Source organism: Fukomys damarensis, unplaced genomic scaffold (genome assembly GCF_012274545.1).
Source record: "Fukomys damarensis isolate Sample0158 unplaced genomic scaffold, DMR_v1.0_HiC HiC_scaffold_26, whole genome shotgun sequence".
NCBI lineage: Eukaryota > Metazoa > Chordata > Mammalia > Rodentia > Bathyergidae > Fukomys > Fukomys damarensis.
In genome coordinates this window covers 1711796-1726841 of record NW_022900938.1, presented here as the reverse complement: position 1 = coordinate 1726841, position 15046 = coordinate 1711796, and the positions used below count along the sequence as shown (strand labels likewise).

At 51.1% G+C, this 15046-nt stretch overlaps 1 protein-coding gene across 1 annotated transcript in view; it reads right to left on the bottom strand.

Moving 5' to 3' along the window:
- Positions 1-15046, bottom strand: part of Satb2 (SATB homeobox 2) — a 127688-nt gene that overhangs the window by 37915 nt on the left and 74727 nt on the right. Inside the window, exons 7-8 of the mRNA XM_010631998.2 lie at positions 7270-7482; positions 3699-3854 (exon numbers count right to left, since the gene is read on the bottom strand). Of these exons, the coding sequence (XP_010630300.2) occupies positions 3699-3854; positions 7270-7482 (369 nt within the window). The remainder of the gene's footprint in view (positions 1-3698; positions 3855-7269; positions 7483-15046) is intronic.

The following is a 15046-nucleotide window of genomic DNA, read 5'->3' as shown; positions in this document are numbered from 1 at the left end:
CTGCGCTACCTGACGGACATCTCTCATGTTTTTATGGATGTGTTGGCAAAGTGTCATTGAGCATGATGGAGATTTTATTTCAGAACAGAGGCCTGAGTCAAGGAGGCACACAGACACACAGGACACCACAGAGAGTCAGAAGGTCTCTACACAGATATGCAACCATGCACACTGGGCACGGGCACTGGAAAGAGCACTCACAGATGGCCCAAGAAGGATGTATATTAACAACAAAGCGCTGTGATGAGGAGGAAGATGACAAGGAGGAGGGGAGAAGAAAGAGGAGAGTAAGAGAAAGAATGAAAAAAAGACACAGGAAGAAAAGATTTCAGTGGCATCCTTCACAGAAATAGAAAAAGAAATCTTAAAATTCATATGGAACCACAAAATCCCCAAAGAAAAATGAAAAACGAAACAGCAACAATAGCCAAAGCAATACTGAGAAAGAAAGCAAATCACACTGAACTTACATTACAAAGCTAGAGTAATCAAAATGGTATGGCACTGCATTGAAGCAAACAGGCAAACACAGACGAATGGAACAGAGAGCCCAGAAATGCATCGAAGCATGGATGGACAAACAACTCCCAACAGGGCATCACGAAGACACAGGGAAAGAAAGTCTCCTGCATAAACCATGCCGGGAAGCTATTTTTTCACATGCAAAAAAAGCAAACAGGCCCGTATCCTAGAGTCTTTTACCATGCACAAAAATCAAGTCAAAATGGATAAAATTCCCAAACATATGGCCAGAAACTGTCCAGCTCCTAGGAGAGAATGGGGCAAAAGCTCTTTCACAGTGACCTTGATAAGGGTTTTTCTCCTGAGACAAGGTCTTGCTAGGTAGGCCAGGCTGGCCTTGGACTCATGGCAATCCCCCTGCCTCAGCCTCCATCCCCGGAGGACTGTGGTAGGACACCCTGAGGCAGTCCCGGCCCCCTGAGTGGACACCTCCAGGCCCCAGGTGAAGGAGTAGGTGGGAACCCTACAGAACTGCAGTGAGCGGCACGGAGAGGACAGAGGCTGCGCGGGTGGCAGTGACACATGCAGTGTGAGCCTCACTCCTCCTCAACAACAGTGGGCTCTGGCTACAGTGTCACCCGCGCCCGAGCACGGAAGAGAATGCTCGGAGCCACAGAAAGCTTAGTGCCTCCCACTGACCCGACCCAAATCAGAAGGGCGGGGAGTGCACAGCAAAGCATGCGCCACTGAGCCTTCCCTCTTATCCACTCCCGACTGACTTCTGTCCGCTCCCTGACGGAAGGGTGTAGCAGGCCCTGGCCCACCAAGACACAGGCGCCATGCTGAAGGCACACTCGCCAGTCTGGTGTGGTGCCCTGCTCCTCCCCCGCAGGCCTCAGCCTGGGCCCTGACACAACAGCCTTGCTCTCACACGTCCAAACCGCCCTTCCCTCCCACTCTGTGCTCACGGGACTGGATTTTGTGCTTGGCATGATTTTAATAGGTGACTGCACCAATTCACGCCCCAGAGGAGCGAGGCTCGAGGGAGGGCCCATTTCCATCCTAAAGAGACTTTCTGACAGGGAAGGGCACTGTGAGGGTGCGAATGGGCCTTCGGGCCCAGCCTGCTCCAGTCCAGTCCTAATTACAGGACTTACTAATCGGACCTCTGCAAGAATGGAAAGTCTCTGGGAGGCATTCCCTCCTCAGTCACTGAGGGAAACAAGCGAGGGTGGGGGTGCAGGGGAGGAGAGGGAGCCTTTGTTCTGAGGCGGGACCCACCCCAGTCAGTCCCATGGTGCGCTCCCCGTCACGTGTACATGGGAGCCCAGACAAGGGCCTGCGTGTCTCATCTCGGCTGCCTCTGAAACTCCCAGTGAAGCCCTTCGTGTGGCAGCAGCCTCTTGCTTCTCTAGTCAGCTACTCCCATGACATTCCGCTGGCCGACGAGGACGAGACCACTGAGCCCATGAGGAGAGACGAGCTTCCCAAGGCCCGGCCCCCACCAAGGTTCAACCTCACCCTAAAGCATTCTCATTCCCAGAGCGACATTTTCCTTCCGATTCTACAAATTTCCGCTCCCGATTGCTTTGGGAGGCATCAAAAAATGTGCTCCTGCCAACTGGCAGGCGCGGCTCCAATCAGCCACCTGAACTGCGTTGGGGAGCTGAGCCATCGCTAATTCCACAGCCTCCGTGCCAAGTGCCCGGGAAGATCACAGGCGTCTGGGATCAAGTTCTCGGACTGTGGTCTCCAGAGTTCCTTGAGAGATGCTCATAAAAGAAGGACGAGGTGAAACTTTTGATATTTACATCAAGTCATGGCGAAGGGGCAGGTATGCAAAACCAATTGTGCAGCTTTTACACTCTCTGCACATTTGCCACATATGTCCTTTATTACACAGTGGAAAACCATTAAATGCACAGTAGTTTTGCCAAGTGGCATTATGCATTTAACAGCTTTATTCATTTAACAGCTCCAACTCTCATTATATCTGGCCATGTGGTACATGGGATTTTATGCATTTAACAGTTTAAGAAGGCTCCATGGTATTTTCTTTTCATGTGTTTCATACCAGGGTTGGACATCATATCTTAGCAAGCTGTGTTTCACTGATTTCGTTGATGGAGAGAGTCAGAGTCACCTGGGAAAGCGACTACACTGAAATCGAGAAGGGAAACATTGCAACCCTCTTCAAAATGTCTTGATATTCTTCTCCTTTCTCTTTATTAACATCTGCGAACTGCTGAAGTCAGGATGCTGCACCGGCACCGCTAAGAACGCTAGGCCCACAGCCGTCTAGTCCACCCAAGTGCACTCTGTCGCTCAAAAGCTCACTTCTAATTGAAGACCTTCTTGCCTAGCAGATATTCAGGGCCAAGGAGCACTTCCTGTGGCACACACCGAAGACCTGTTCAGGAGAACCGCCTGTTCCCCACCTCCGCACAGGGCTGTGAGGACATCAGTCCGGCACCGTGACAGGGCATCAAGTCCAAACCCAGCAGCTGTCCCGTTATGTTTTAACCAACTTTGTCCAGCGTGCGTCCATGCTTTATCTCAGGGGCCACACACGACTCCTGCTCACTCACAGGTGTCTACGATCAGCCCAGTCGTCCCTTTAAACAAACCGAAGCCGAGTGGGTCCCATCAACTGTTGCTAGTTGCAGAAATAAAAACCGAAGCATCTGTCTGCTCCTCTCCCCCGAGCTTTCCACTCCTCACCATCCCAACAATCTCAACGCTTTTACCAGAGGAGCTTCCGTGTTTTTCTGTTAAAAGATTTTAACACTGACTCTGCATCCCCACGTGTTTCCTGTGGGAAAACAAGTGTCCCCTGAACGGAAAAGAAACACCTGACAGCGGCAAGGAGCCCGGGCCAGGAGGGTTCCGTGACAGCACGGGAGCTGTGAGCACTGAGCCGGCTGGGGAGGTGCACGCACCTGCGGGTCGGGCCCAGGGCAGGGGGCGGAAGCAAAGCACCCCAGGTCGCGGCCAGCGCTCAAAGGGAAGCCAGTCAAGGCTCTTCTTAACAACAAAGCTCTTCAAAGGGAGAACCGGGGCTTTGGCTCAGTCTCTCTGTTGAATTCCAGCAGAACAGAAGCCCAAGGCAGACCTGGACGGGGGCCCCTGGGATGCTTGCTGTTGTTATTAAGGAACAGATGAATTTTTACTGGTGAGAGGAGGAGGCAGAGGGTCTCAATCCAGCCCTCGACTTCGCCCCTTTAAAATCTACTCACCTGACTTTTATTTGCAGCCACTTTGGCAAACAGGGCTTGGGACACCTTGGCCCTTTTCATCTCCTGTTGGATCTCATCATAAATGGCAGCTGTGATGTTGACGTTGGCGCCGTCCACCTTAATAGGGAGGTCTGCTGTCGGCGTCGAGGTTTTGGCCTACCGAGAGACCATGAAAATAATAATTTAAAAAGTGCTGCATTCAGCCCAGCCATCTGTGCAGAAATTATCAAAGGACTTCAGTCAGCTGATGCCAAGCTGCATTCGATAGAGGGACACTTCCTGTCCATTATTCTAATCAGGTTAATTGTGGCTGGAAATAATCGCATGCGTTCCTACAGGACGCGCAGAGCCCTGGCGACCCGTCCTCCCCGCCGCCGCCTGCCCTGCGTGGCTCCCAGACGGGGTGGGCACCCTGGGCACCCAGCTGTGTGCAGTCAGTGAGGTGCAGAATGCACACAGCTTCCTGTGTGAAAGTGGCACACCTTGCAGGAAGCGCCAATTCTTCCAGAAAAAATGAGTAAATGGGTAGAGGTCTCTACATAATAAATTATTACTCAATTCAATGCACTCCCCAGAGTCAGTCTCACTCTTTATTAAGACTTGCGTATGTCATTTGAGTATGTGTGGGTCCCATCCTTATCATCATTATGCTACCCAGACAGTCACCTAATTTCACCTAGGAAATCAGTGGAAATGAAACAGAATTTCATTTCATGAAACTCGGCTTCAGAATGCCTGTGATATCCCGTTTTTATTTCCTTAAACTCATATTGCAGTTTTATGTATTCTGCCACGTGCATTTTAATTGAATGATTTCCCATCAGCTTCAGAGACAAATGAAGGACAACCCAGCAGGCATCTGTGCCTCCCGGGTGAGAAGAACCCTGAACATCCGAGTCCGCTTGATCCCAAAGACTGGTGTGCTAGTCCTGGCCCTGCGGGTGCCCACGGAGAGGGGCGGAGGGCCATCAGGGCCACCTTGGGCCATTGGCACATGCTGAATGGCCCAATTCACATGAGAACCCCAGGTCAGGGGCAGGCACGGGTGGAGGAAGGCAGAGCGGCATCTGCCAAGGCCCCACAGGGTCAGCTGTTCTCCAAGCACGGCTAAGTTGTGGTGAGTACGATCCAAGGGAGTCTTGCATGGGCCAGGCACTCCAGGAAGTGTTTGAACTTTTATCTCATCTTTGTAGGCATCCAATGAGGTAGGAACCATCAGGTTCTCCTTTGTAGACAAAGAAGCCCAGGATCAAAGAGGATGCTCAGCCCAAGCTGGGAGGGAAGTGCCATGTCCTGAGCTCGCAGGCCTCCCAGGAGGCTCAGTGGCTGTGGCACCTACAGAATCCTCTTCCGTGCTACCTGGGGCCTTCCCGTCATAACCGCATCCACACTAGTGCCTTCAGGAAACTCCTTTTTCTTCCCTAAAAGTCTAACCCACAATGCATTCCCTTACTAAGTAGATGTTTGCGCAAATGATTCTCAACTGTTTCCACGAGCACCCCGACTACCTTCTCCTCCTCCCCTGGTCAGATGTCTCTGGACCCCAGGGACCAGACAAAAAGCCCTTCGGGAACTACCCCGGGTGGTCAGGAGTCCAGGTTCCAGAGTCAGGACCACAGCAGTTCAGATCCAGTTCTGCCACTCGACCCCACCCATGACCCGTGGGAGTTATTTAACGCCCACAACTATGCCTGTTTTCTCATTGGTCCATGGGGAACAGCAGCACAGAACAGCAGTGGAAGAACTCACACACGGGATACCTGACATGAGGCGTGTTCCAGGACCGCTCTAGCCCTGCGGTCGCTGTGTTACTATGAGGTACCCTGAGAGCCCAGAGCTGCAAGAAGATGACGCCCTCGTCACAGGGAGCCACACTGCACCCTGGGCCCAGCTTCAGAGATGATTGGGAGGATCCCGAATTGGCAGGTGCTCATGAGGGTTTCAGGCTTCAGTGACCTCTTACTGGACCTGGGCCCAGGGGACTAAGAACACTGCACAGAATGCAGGGACAAGGGCGCTGTCCCAACTGCACTCTCAACAACATGCTTGAGGGTCTTATCTTTATTTTCAGAAATCTCAAACTGCTAAATGATGGACAGTTGCCTGCACTCATCCCCAGAGGGGGTCCTTATCTAAGAATCTTGAAAATGGTGTTCTGTTCAAACAAAGCAAACTACTGGCTCTAGTTGTGTGGCCTTGTAAGCTGGTCAGGCTCTGAAAACCGTTAGGTCCTTGGGAAGGTGCCCAGGGAGAAAACAGTGCTAGAAAAACACTATAACGGAGCCAGAAACAAAACACACAGACCGGGCTGTCTCCTAACAAGCCCTGGCCTTTCTGGAAGAGTGGGCCTGGGCTCACCAACAATGGTTTAGTGGACTTCACAAGTGGCAAAAATACAGATGAATTTAATAGAATCAAGTATTAGTGCAAATTAATAACTTGTCCAATTTCATAGCTCAGTGTGTATGACCAACACTAAAAAAACAAGTAAAAAGTTTTGACAATATTAGTGCAAAGCAAGCAGTCAAGAGACCTATTTTAGGTTTAACACTAACTAAAGCTCAAAATTCACTAAAGAGTAAAGTGTAAGTCATATCATTTGGCAGTGCACAACAAAAAGTGATCTTCAATTAAAAATCTAATGCAGGATGCAAAAATTTAAAAAAAGAGTCAGATGTGTGAAAAAATTGATATGCTTTTAAAAGCTCAAATATTCCTACCAGAATAAAATTCTGGTTCTATGCTTAATCAACTCCTTGAAATTTCTCAGAAAACAAACTCAAAAGCAGAACTACAGTACTGAAGAACCAACTCTGGTCTGGAAGTGGCCAGCTTTGAATTTTACACAGACGCAGACCTGCTGCACAGTTCTGAGAGCAGCCCCCGAGTCCGCAACCCTCTCGGCACCGTGAACGAGAAGGACGGATGAGGAGCGAGCCCTGCGGGAGAAGCTCCGGGACACAGGACGAGGCTGGGACGCGTGGGCTCAGCTCTGAACTGGAAAGGACGGGGCTGCCCCGCGGAAGCTGGGGGACACACTGCCTGCATCCCGGCTGTGTGCGGCAGGAGTCCTTCCACGCCCAGGAAGGCGTCATCTGGGAGAAGCAGGGCTGCGCCGGCCCCAACTGCCGGATCCAGCCACACCTCCACACGCCGGAGGCACGCAGAGCTTCCCCATCTCATCTTCGGAACGCCACAAAGCAGAACGTGGACGGCTGTGTTCCCTGCCCTGGTCCCCATCACCCGCACCACCCAGATGCACACACTGTTCACAGGAGAGCGGCGCACTCCCTGTGCAATTCAATTTCCACTCCAGCTCGCCTCCCTCTGGCCATAACTAAGCAGCAAACGCAGACATCCTGGGCCACTCCCAGCCTCCCCTCTGCCTTCCTGGGCGCTGCCAGGGGCCTCACACTCGGAAGGACCATCACTGGGGCCAGAGGCCGTGTCCTTCCACAGGTCTGTATCTGAGCTAGGAAATCCTCGAACTGGGTCTCTTGGTTTTCAAGAGAAACCACAGTGCAGTGGAGCCAGAGGTGTCTGGGAGCAGAGGGGGTGGCAGACAACTCACCTGTGGGGTTCGAGAGGAGCTGGGGCTGCTGGAGGCTGAGGACACCATGCTCACGTTGGGGTTCATACTGCGCTCGCGCTCGTCCTGGTAGATGCGGTCCCGCTCCACCTCCGGCAGGTTGAGGAAGTTCTGCATGGCCCGCAGGTTCACGAGCAGGGACTGCGAGGCCGTCCTGGGGTCCTCCTCCTTGCGCAGGATCTCGGACAGCAGCCCCTGGGCAGGGGAACGGACAAGCGGGCCAGTCAGACTTGCAGGGCTGCCCTGGCTACCGCCCACCCCACACCTCTCTGGGGTGACAGTCTGGTCCAGGCTGGGAACCCGGCGGGACTCTCTGGCGGAGTCTGCAGGCTGTGCCTGCCCCAGGCTAGCCCGTGTTTGGGGACCATTCCACCTCGGCACTTTCTCATCCCTGCAGCGATCAGCAGTGTTCAGACGCCAGCTAGCAAGGTGGGCGCTGGGGAAGAATGATGAAGCTGCAATTACCACCAGGTGCCTCCTACAAGTATTTCAGGAACTGTTAGAACTCTCTCTGCTGGAAACTGGGAACACTTGGCAGTCCTGCTCAGCTTTACAGATCTGCCAAGTTTGGTAAATTTAGTTCCGACATTTAAACAGTATGGAAGATTTACATCGATTAAAAAAAAAAGTTTGGCTGAATTTTTGTGTGACCGGCCACTGGTTTTATTATAGATGCTTCTCGTGACAGGAAAAAAGCCAAGGTGAATGGCTGTACCTGGGGCTACACGGGCAGGATTCCCGACCTTCCACACCACAGGGACACCAGGCCTCTGGCCGAGGTGCCTAGGGCAGCCCCAGAGAGGAAATGAGTGTTTCTGTGAGCGCTAATGACAGAGAACGCACAAAGAAAAAGAAAATGTTGCCAAGACTGAAGTGAGTGACTCCAGGAAAGAGCAGGTGACCCAAGTGGGGAAGTGCAGCACTGCAGGCAGGGTCAGACGCGGCCCCACCGCACACTGGCCAGATTCCCAGAGGGGCCGCTCCACATCCCAGAGCAGCCGGCAGGCCCTGGCAGCGGCACAGAGACGTTTAGGACCATCCCCAGCGGGAGCGGAGGGGCTGATCTGAATCTCAGGACAGAAGGGGCCAGAAAGTCACTTCTGCAAGCTGCAGGAGAGTGGTGCCAGTGCCAAAGGCATTTCTGCTGAGGAGAACTAGGGAAGGAAAGGCGGCCCTGGCTGATTTCTAACACGTGGCTTACAATGAAAGGGCATCGCCCGGAGCACACAAGCCCTGGCTGGCCAGACATCTACAGGGCGAGGCAGCACCTTTAAAGGAAATGATGCACCGGAACACTGAGGGGGCACACGCCGCCTGCAAGAGTGTGCAGCACCCCAGGCACTGCAGCAGGTGGTCACTGTGAGGACCCTCGGAGTCAGGCCCCCGTGAGAGCGCCGTGACCTGCGCATAATACTACTTTGATCTGAGGAATCCCAACGAATACCAGGTAGAAATAGGTATACAGCCAGGCTAGCGAGCAGAGCGCGCACCCGGACACACTCAAGGGAAGAACAGGGGAGGATGTTATGAGTATAGATAGCTCACAGATAAAATTCTTCTAAGAAAAATCCAGATTTCTCATCATGCTTTTAGAAGCAACGAGTGAGACATTTGTCTTCCAGAAAGTATTATGCAATCCATATATTGATTCTCTTTTCTGAAATTAAAAGTCAGTTCTGCTTAAAGTTACCCTGTCACTGACTTGCACTGAGTGACCTGAAATACTCATAATGGGCTTGCTCTGGAGATTAAAAAAAAAACAAAAAACAATAAAACCCCCTATGGGTGAAGAATCAAGCAGGAAGTGAATTTTACACTGCTAGCAATTTCCACTATCACTGAAACACTAAAATTGACATTTTCTGAGCTTTCTTTAATGATAAGCCATGAATAAATAGAGTAAATTGGTCTTAAAATATTTCCAAATACAATTTGAAATTTTAGGATGACCATGGACATGTACTCTGATAGCTCTTACACTCAAGATATTTCAAAAGCAAAGATGAAGTTATTTCCATAAGTTAGAGTGCATCTACAACCAGTAATCTGCATACAAGGAAGTGATGTAACAAAGCCTGCTGTTCTAATGAACCACAGCTCAAGGCTGTAAGTTCCCTGTTTCCTAAGGATCATTTGAGAGCACAGAAGGTTTTATTTGCTTCTCTTTGAGATCCTACTGTCTTTCACTTTGGAACTGAATAGCCCCTTCCTCTGCATTTTTAACACGTTGGACACCCATAGGAAATCGGTCCACATCTACAGAAAATGCAGAAAAACCCCTCCAGTGGACTGAGAGGAAGGAGGCATGGAGGAAGAGATGCTGCCTGAGAGTCATTTGCCTAATTGAAGTCTCAGCCCAACAAGGTGCCAGCACCGCCTGCACGGACGGCCTCCCCTCCAGAGAATCAGAGCGCAGCTCCAAATTATTTACTTAAACTCTCCTCTGTGGCACTGTGGTCCCAGAGCGGATCCTTTCAATAACAAGTGGCTAACTGGGGACACGGGAAGAGCTTTGCTGATTTGTCATCTTTATCTCTTTGCTTATTTGATGTGCTTTTAATTTTCTTAAACTGGGACTTTAAAAAAATGGCTCATCCAGGCAGGCTCATCCATGTGAAGTGAATTTATTTAGGTGAAAACCATCAGAGGGGGAAATCACAAGAAAACCTACAGCATAACTCACACACCACACATCAGCCCGTCTCATTATCAAGATAAGTAAATGTTTATCATATTGTAACTGTCCTGGATGGAACATAAATTAATAATTTATCTCACATACTTATTTCTAAAGCCCTTGCCACTCTGTCAGCTGGCATTTTAATTATCCACCAGCCAGGCAGGAGGTGCCCCCTGCACGTGGCCATTGTGCAGCCAAGGTGCGGGGAGCATGGCACAGCACCTGGGCACTGGGAAGCAAGACGAGCGTTTGTGAACAGAAAGGTCATGAATATGGAGGAGGTGCAAATGGAAGGAAATTCATAAATTAACCAGGATACTGCTTATTAAACTTTCATACCAGTAGTCATATTAACAACATATCGCGAGGATTGGTAAAACGGTCAGTAAGGATTTTCCTCGTTGGAGGCAACAGAGCCCTCTCCAGGGAAACGTCATGACCACCACCTCTGCATGCAGCCCAGGTGTGAGGAGCAGGAGGCCTAGAGGGCGGGAGACCTGCCACAGGTGATGCCTGCGCAGCTGCCTGGGGGTCAGGCTCCAGACACAGGAGGAACTCGGGAGAGGACGGCCCCAGACTGGGGAGCATCAGAGCCCTTCCAGCAGAGCCAAGGATACATAAGTTTGCCAAAAAATTTACAAAAAACAACCCAATCCAGAGTGCAAACTGTGAGGTAGCAATACAAGGCCATGTAGCCTGAGGGACGACAGAGGCCAGTGGCGGTGAGCTGCGTGAGTCCCTGAGCTCTAAAACGCGTATCATCGCTGATAATGGTCGCCACACGTGAAACAAACAAGGCAGGTAACTTTTAAAATGAAAGAACCCTCATATCCATATTTTCCCTAGTGTTTTTAGATAAGTAATATTTCTTTGTGATGAATTAATGACCTTAAGAGTTTCTGAATCTGCACTTTCTGGTGACGAGCCTTTGATTCCCACACTTCCTCAGCGATGTATAGTTTGCCCCAAGCTGTTTGTGCGCATGATACATGGTGATACTCAGAAAACCTGGGGAAATATCCCAGGAGCAGCCATGCACGATTAACTCTGGGCATCTGCACTACCTTGCCCCCGCCCCGGGACAGTAATAAACTCCTCTGAGGAGCGCTGGCTCTGTGAAACCAGTAAGGGATGCGGCACACCTGTGTGGGGTTTCAGGAGCACGATCCTGAGCCCCTCAAGTGGCCAGGCCCCTCGGGCACTTAGAGTTTAACAATTACCTTTCTCCTGGAGCCCCAACTTTTGGAACCTCACAGGATCTGGCTGCATCTCTTCACGGGAAGTTTAGGGTGACCCTAAACTATGGCGAGCCATTACGGTGAGCCTTGACACAGGCCTAGCCATGATTGAACTTTGAGTCACCTGGCTGGCACGGAGGTGCTCTCGCCCATAGCCACGGGGGAGTTCAGCTAGTAGCAGATGTAACCCATAATGGTTGTTATTGATTCCCTCTGGAATGTGTGGGCGGTACTCTCGCTCCCGTGCAGCCCTCGCTCCCATGCAGCTGGAGAGTATAAAAGGAAGAGGTTCTGTAATAAATCAAGCAAGCAACATAAGAAGAAAGGTGCCTCCCGTCTCTCTGTCCTCATGCTTTCAGGTTTAGGCCCTGCTGGCAGGATCCTGACGTCACGGCTCGCGACACTAAACCAGTGATGGCAAACGTCTTAGAGGTTTCAGTGACCAACCAGCTCGCCACGGCACATGTGCCACAGGTCTGCCACCACTGAGACAATCCAGTCTCTCCCACTGTTTCTGTGGGGAACCCTCAGACTCCACACACAGATACGTGGAACAATGGTTCCATGAATGCACTTATTTTTCTTGATACAGAGCTCAGAGAGTGATGAAAAGACCACAGAGACAGAAGCTCCCGATGACTCCACTATATGGAAGGAGGAGGAGGTCTCAGAGTAGCAAAGGTAAAAGACGACAGTGTCACAAATGCACAGGAGCTGATGCCACCTTGTCTGCGCAGAGGGAGGCACCCCTGCCACCCAGGTCAGGGCCAACGCACTGAGGAGCTGCGGCCGGGCCTCCCGGGACTTTGAATCACACGGCAGCGGACCGGCCGCAGAACCAGGAGAGGCGCAGAGCAGGCCGGCAGCGACACAGCTGCCGAGGAGGAGAGGGAGAACACCTCCTCAGAACACAAGGGAAGCTGGTTTCCCCGAAAGCTTAGGAGGGAGAACAAACTGGCCATGCGGTGGGGACCCAAAGTCCACACGCACCCTGACGGCCCGCCGCGGGGCTCACCGGCCAAGCGGCACACGCAGCCCCCAAATGAAGTGATATTAGGTAATCTGCTCAGCCTTTTTGTCACCTGCAACAAATTAGGCTTTCAATATGCAAAACATCTTCCTTCTAGAAAAACAAATGATCGTGATTCCACTTAATTGTAATTTAATGAGGCATAATTTATTTTTTAAAGTGATATCCACCAGGTGTGCACAGAGGCAAGGGGCCCAGTCAGACCCTGCCTGAGCGTCTCAGAAAAAGAACCCAACTGGCTGGAGACTGTTTTCCTTCCTGTAAATTACGTTTTTCTTTGTGGCCACTGAAGTGGGAGACACTCGGAAAATGTTCACTTATTTATTTTTCACACACCTCTGGGGTAGCTCGATCCAGAAACTACTCACTCCTCATAGAGAGGAAATAGTCTAAGGTGCTGGGGTGATGTGAGCCAGAGCGGGCACCAGCATGTCATAGGACCCCGCAGAGAGCGCTCACACGTACAGCCTGTTGCTACACTACAACCATATACTCAGCACTGTGCCAGAAACATTTCACCTGGCAAGGGTGGGTAAAAGCCCTAGCCCCTCATAATATATTTTAGTTATTACTTCTGGGATGTGGGAATGGATTATAATAGTATTTAAAGGCAATCCTCTTCAGAAATCAAGTTACATCTCTTTAAAGGTGCAAAATGCAAACATTTATGACGTAGGAGTCTGAAGATGTATTTACTTCACAGTTACGGACGGTTTTCAACAAATGGTGTCATGGCCAATCACAGGGGCAAACATCACCTGTGCTTCCGCTTCACTGAGACTGGCGGGTCAGGTGGAACAAAGGGCTTTGGCGCTCACTGAGGCCTGCGCTCCACCCTGCCCGAGTGGGGACCACTTTTCCCTTGGCAGGAAGTAGAGGGAAAAAGGAAGGAGCGAGGGAAGCAGGCAGGCAGGCAGGCAGCCAAGCAAGAAGGAAGGAAGGAAGGGCAGGAGGGCAAGGAGATGTCAGTCCGTGGGTTTCCTCTGCGTTCTCCATCCTTGTTAGCCTGCATTTTCACACGTACTGAAACGGTGGTATCCAGATAACAAGAGCAAAAACCCGGTCTCCTCTCAAGAAGCCAGTTGACCCCGAATCCTTGGTCGCATCACTCAGAGTGACTTTGCAGCCAGGGGAGCAGTGGGAGTGGGGGTGGTGGCACTGTCTAACTGACCAGCCTGATCCTCCTTCCACGCCTCCAGGCTCTTTTCCTTCTAGGTGGCCCTGAGCACATTCTAGTTAGCTCATGAGTCTACGCAGGCTTCCCTGATCCTACTTTCACAGTCTGCAACCCCACCACGTAGTGGCTGTGAGATGCAATCGTGCAGTGCTAAAAACCCTCCCGCCCCCACCCCCCAGAGCATGCTCACAAGGGCTCAGGCTGATTTGAATAAAAGGTACACAGGGCACAACAATGACAATCTGATTTTTATTATTGAAAATGATGTGTTAAATCCTCAAAGAAAATGTGGTTATTGCATTAGTTTAATAAAACCTCTTTTATTACAGTGTGTCTTATTAGGGAAGACAGCCAACCCAAGTGGAGTTGTAGGGCTGGTTGGGTACAGCTGAGCACCACAGAGGAATCGTGTGCTCTGCAAACGTGAGCGCATGCACAGAAGACAACGCTCGCAGGCAAATGTTACTGGGGAGCTGCCTTTCTCAAAGCACCAAAGGACAAGGTGCATAGGTGCTGTGTGTACACTGTAGATGGGGAGACCTCCTCGCACCTTGAGCTGAGATGACACAGAAGCAGAGACCTCGCCCTCGCTTCTGTGTCCCTGTGGGGTTTTCCCCCATGACAAATCCTACTCGGGGCTCACTGTGGGCTGATGCGCAAGAACGCAGAGCTCCAAATGTTTGTGCTTTGTTTCTGGGAGCCGGGGTCCGGCCCTGGAGGAGAGGCCAGTGGCCAGCTACCTGGCAGGCCACTCACCAACCACGGGCCTGACTGATCAACACTTGCAATCTTCTGCTTCAGCCTGTGGAAAAACCATAGCTGAAGCCAAAATCTGGGGTCATGCCGACTCCACTTTACAACAAACATTTGCTGTACCCCAAATCTTGTCTCATGGACAGCTTTCTCTTGGTGCATACACAATAAAATGTCTGTGGGCACCAGGCACACCCAAATGCAGTGAGTGAGCAGGCGGGCGGGCAAGAGAGCCAGCGCCAAGGAGGGACCTGCAGAGCACCGGAAGGCCCTAAAGGAGGAGGCGGCCACCCAACCTGGAAAGCGGCAACAGTTAGGCCGCCAATCCCGCACCGCACCAACAGACCCAGTGACAGAAGCAGCCCTCATACTGCTCCTTGTCCCTTTCGCGTCAGTCTTCAGGGAGTGCAGAGGACCAGAACAGGGCCATGCACAATCCAAGCCAAAATTTTCCAAACACGTTAGCACCAAAAAGCAAAAGCAAACAGAACTGAACAGGTTCCCTCTGGAAAGAATTTACCAGTAGACTCTCAGCTCTGGGCACATCCATGGATTCTACTCACACCTCCAGTACCGGGCACCGTGATGCGGCATTCACAAAGTGCTGGGCCTGGCTATTCCGCATCTCCACAAGTGTCTGGGAAACAACTGCTGGCAACTGCCCAAAATTACTAGCTCTGGCTACTTTGTCAAAACATTGGCAAAAACAGCTCTTCCCCAAAACAAAACAAAAGCAAACCAGGAAATGCAGCTATTGACTATTTATATCTCAAGTGCATCAGATGCCTTTAAAGATGAGGAAAGTGTTCTGTTAGTTCGAGCTGACTCTGTCCTGAGGCGGTGACAAAATGCTATTCTTTCCGGCTGAAGGATTTCTGCCC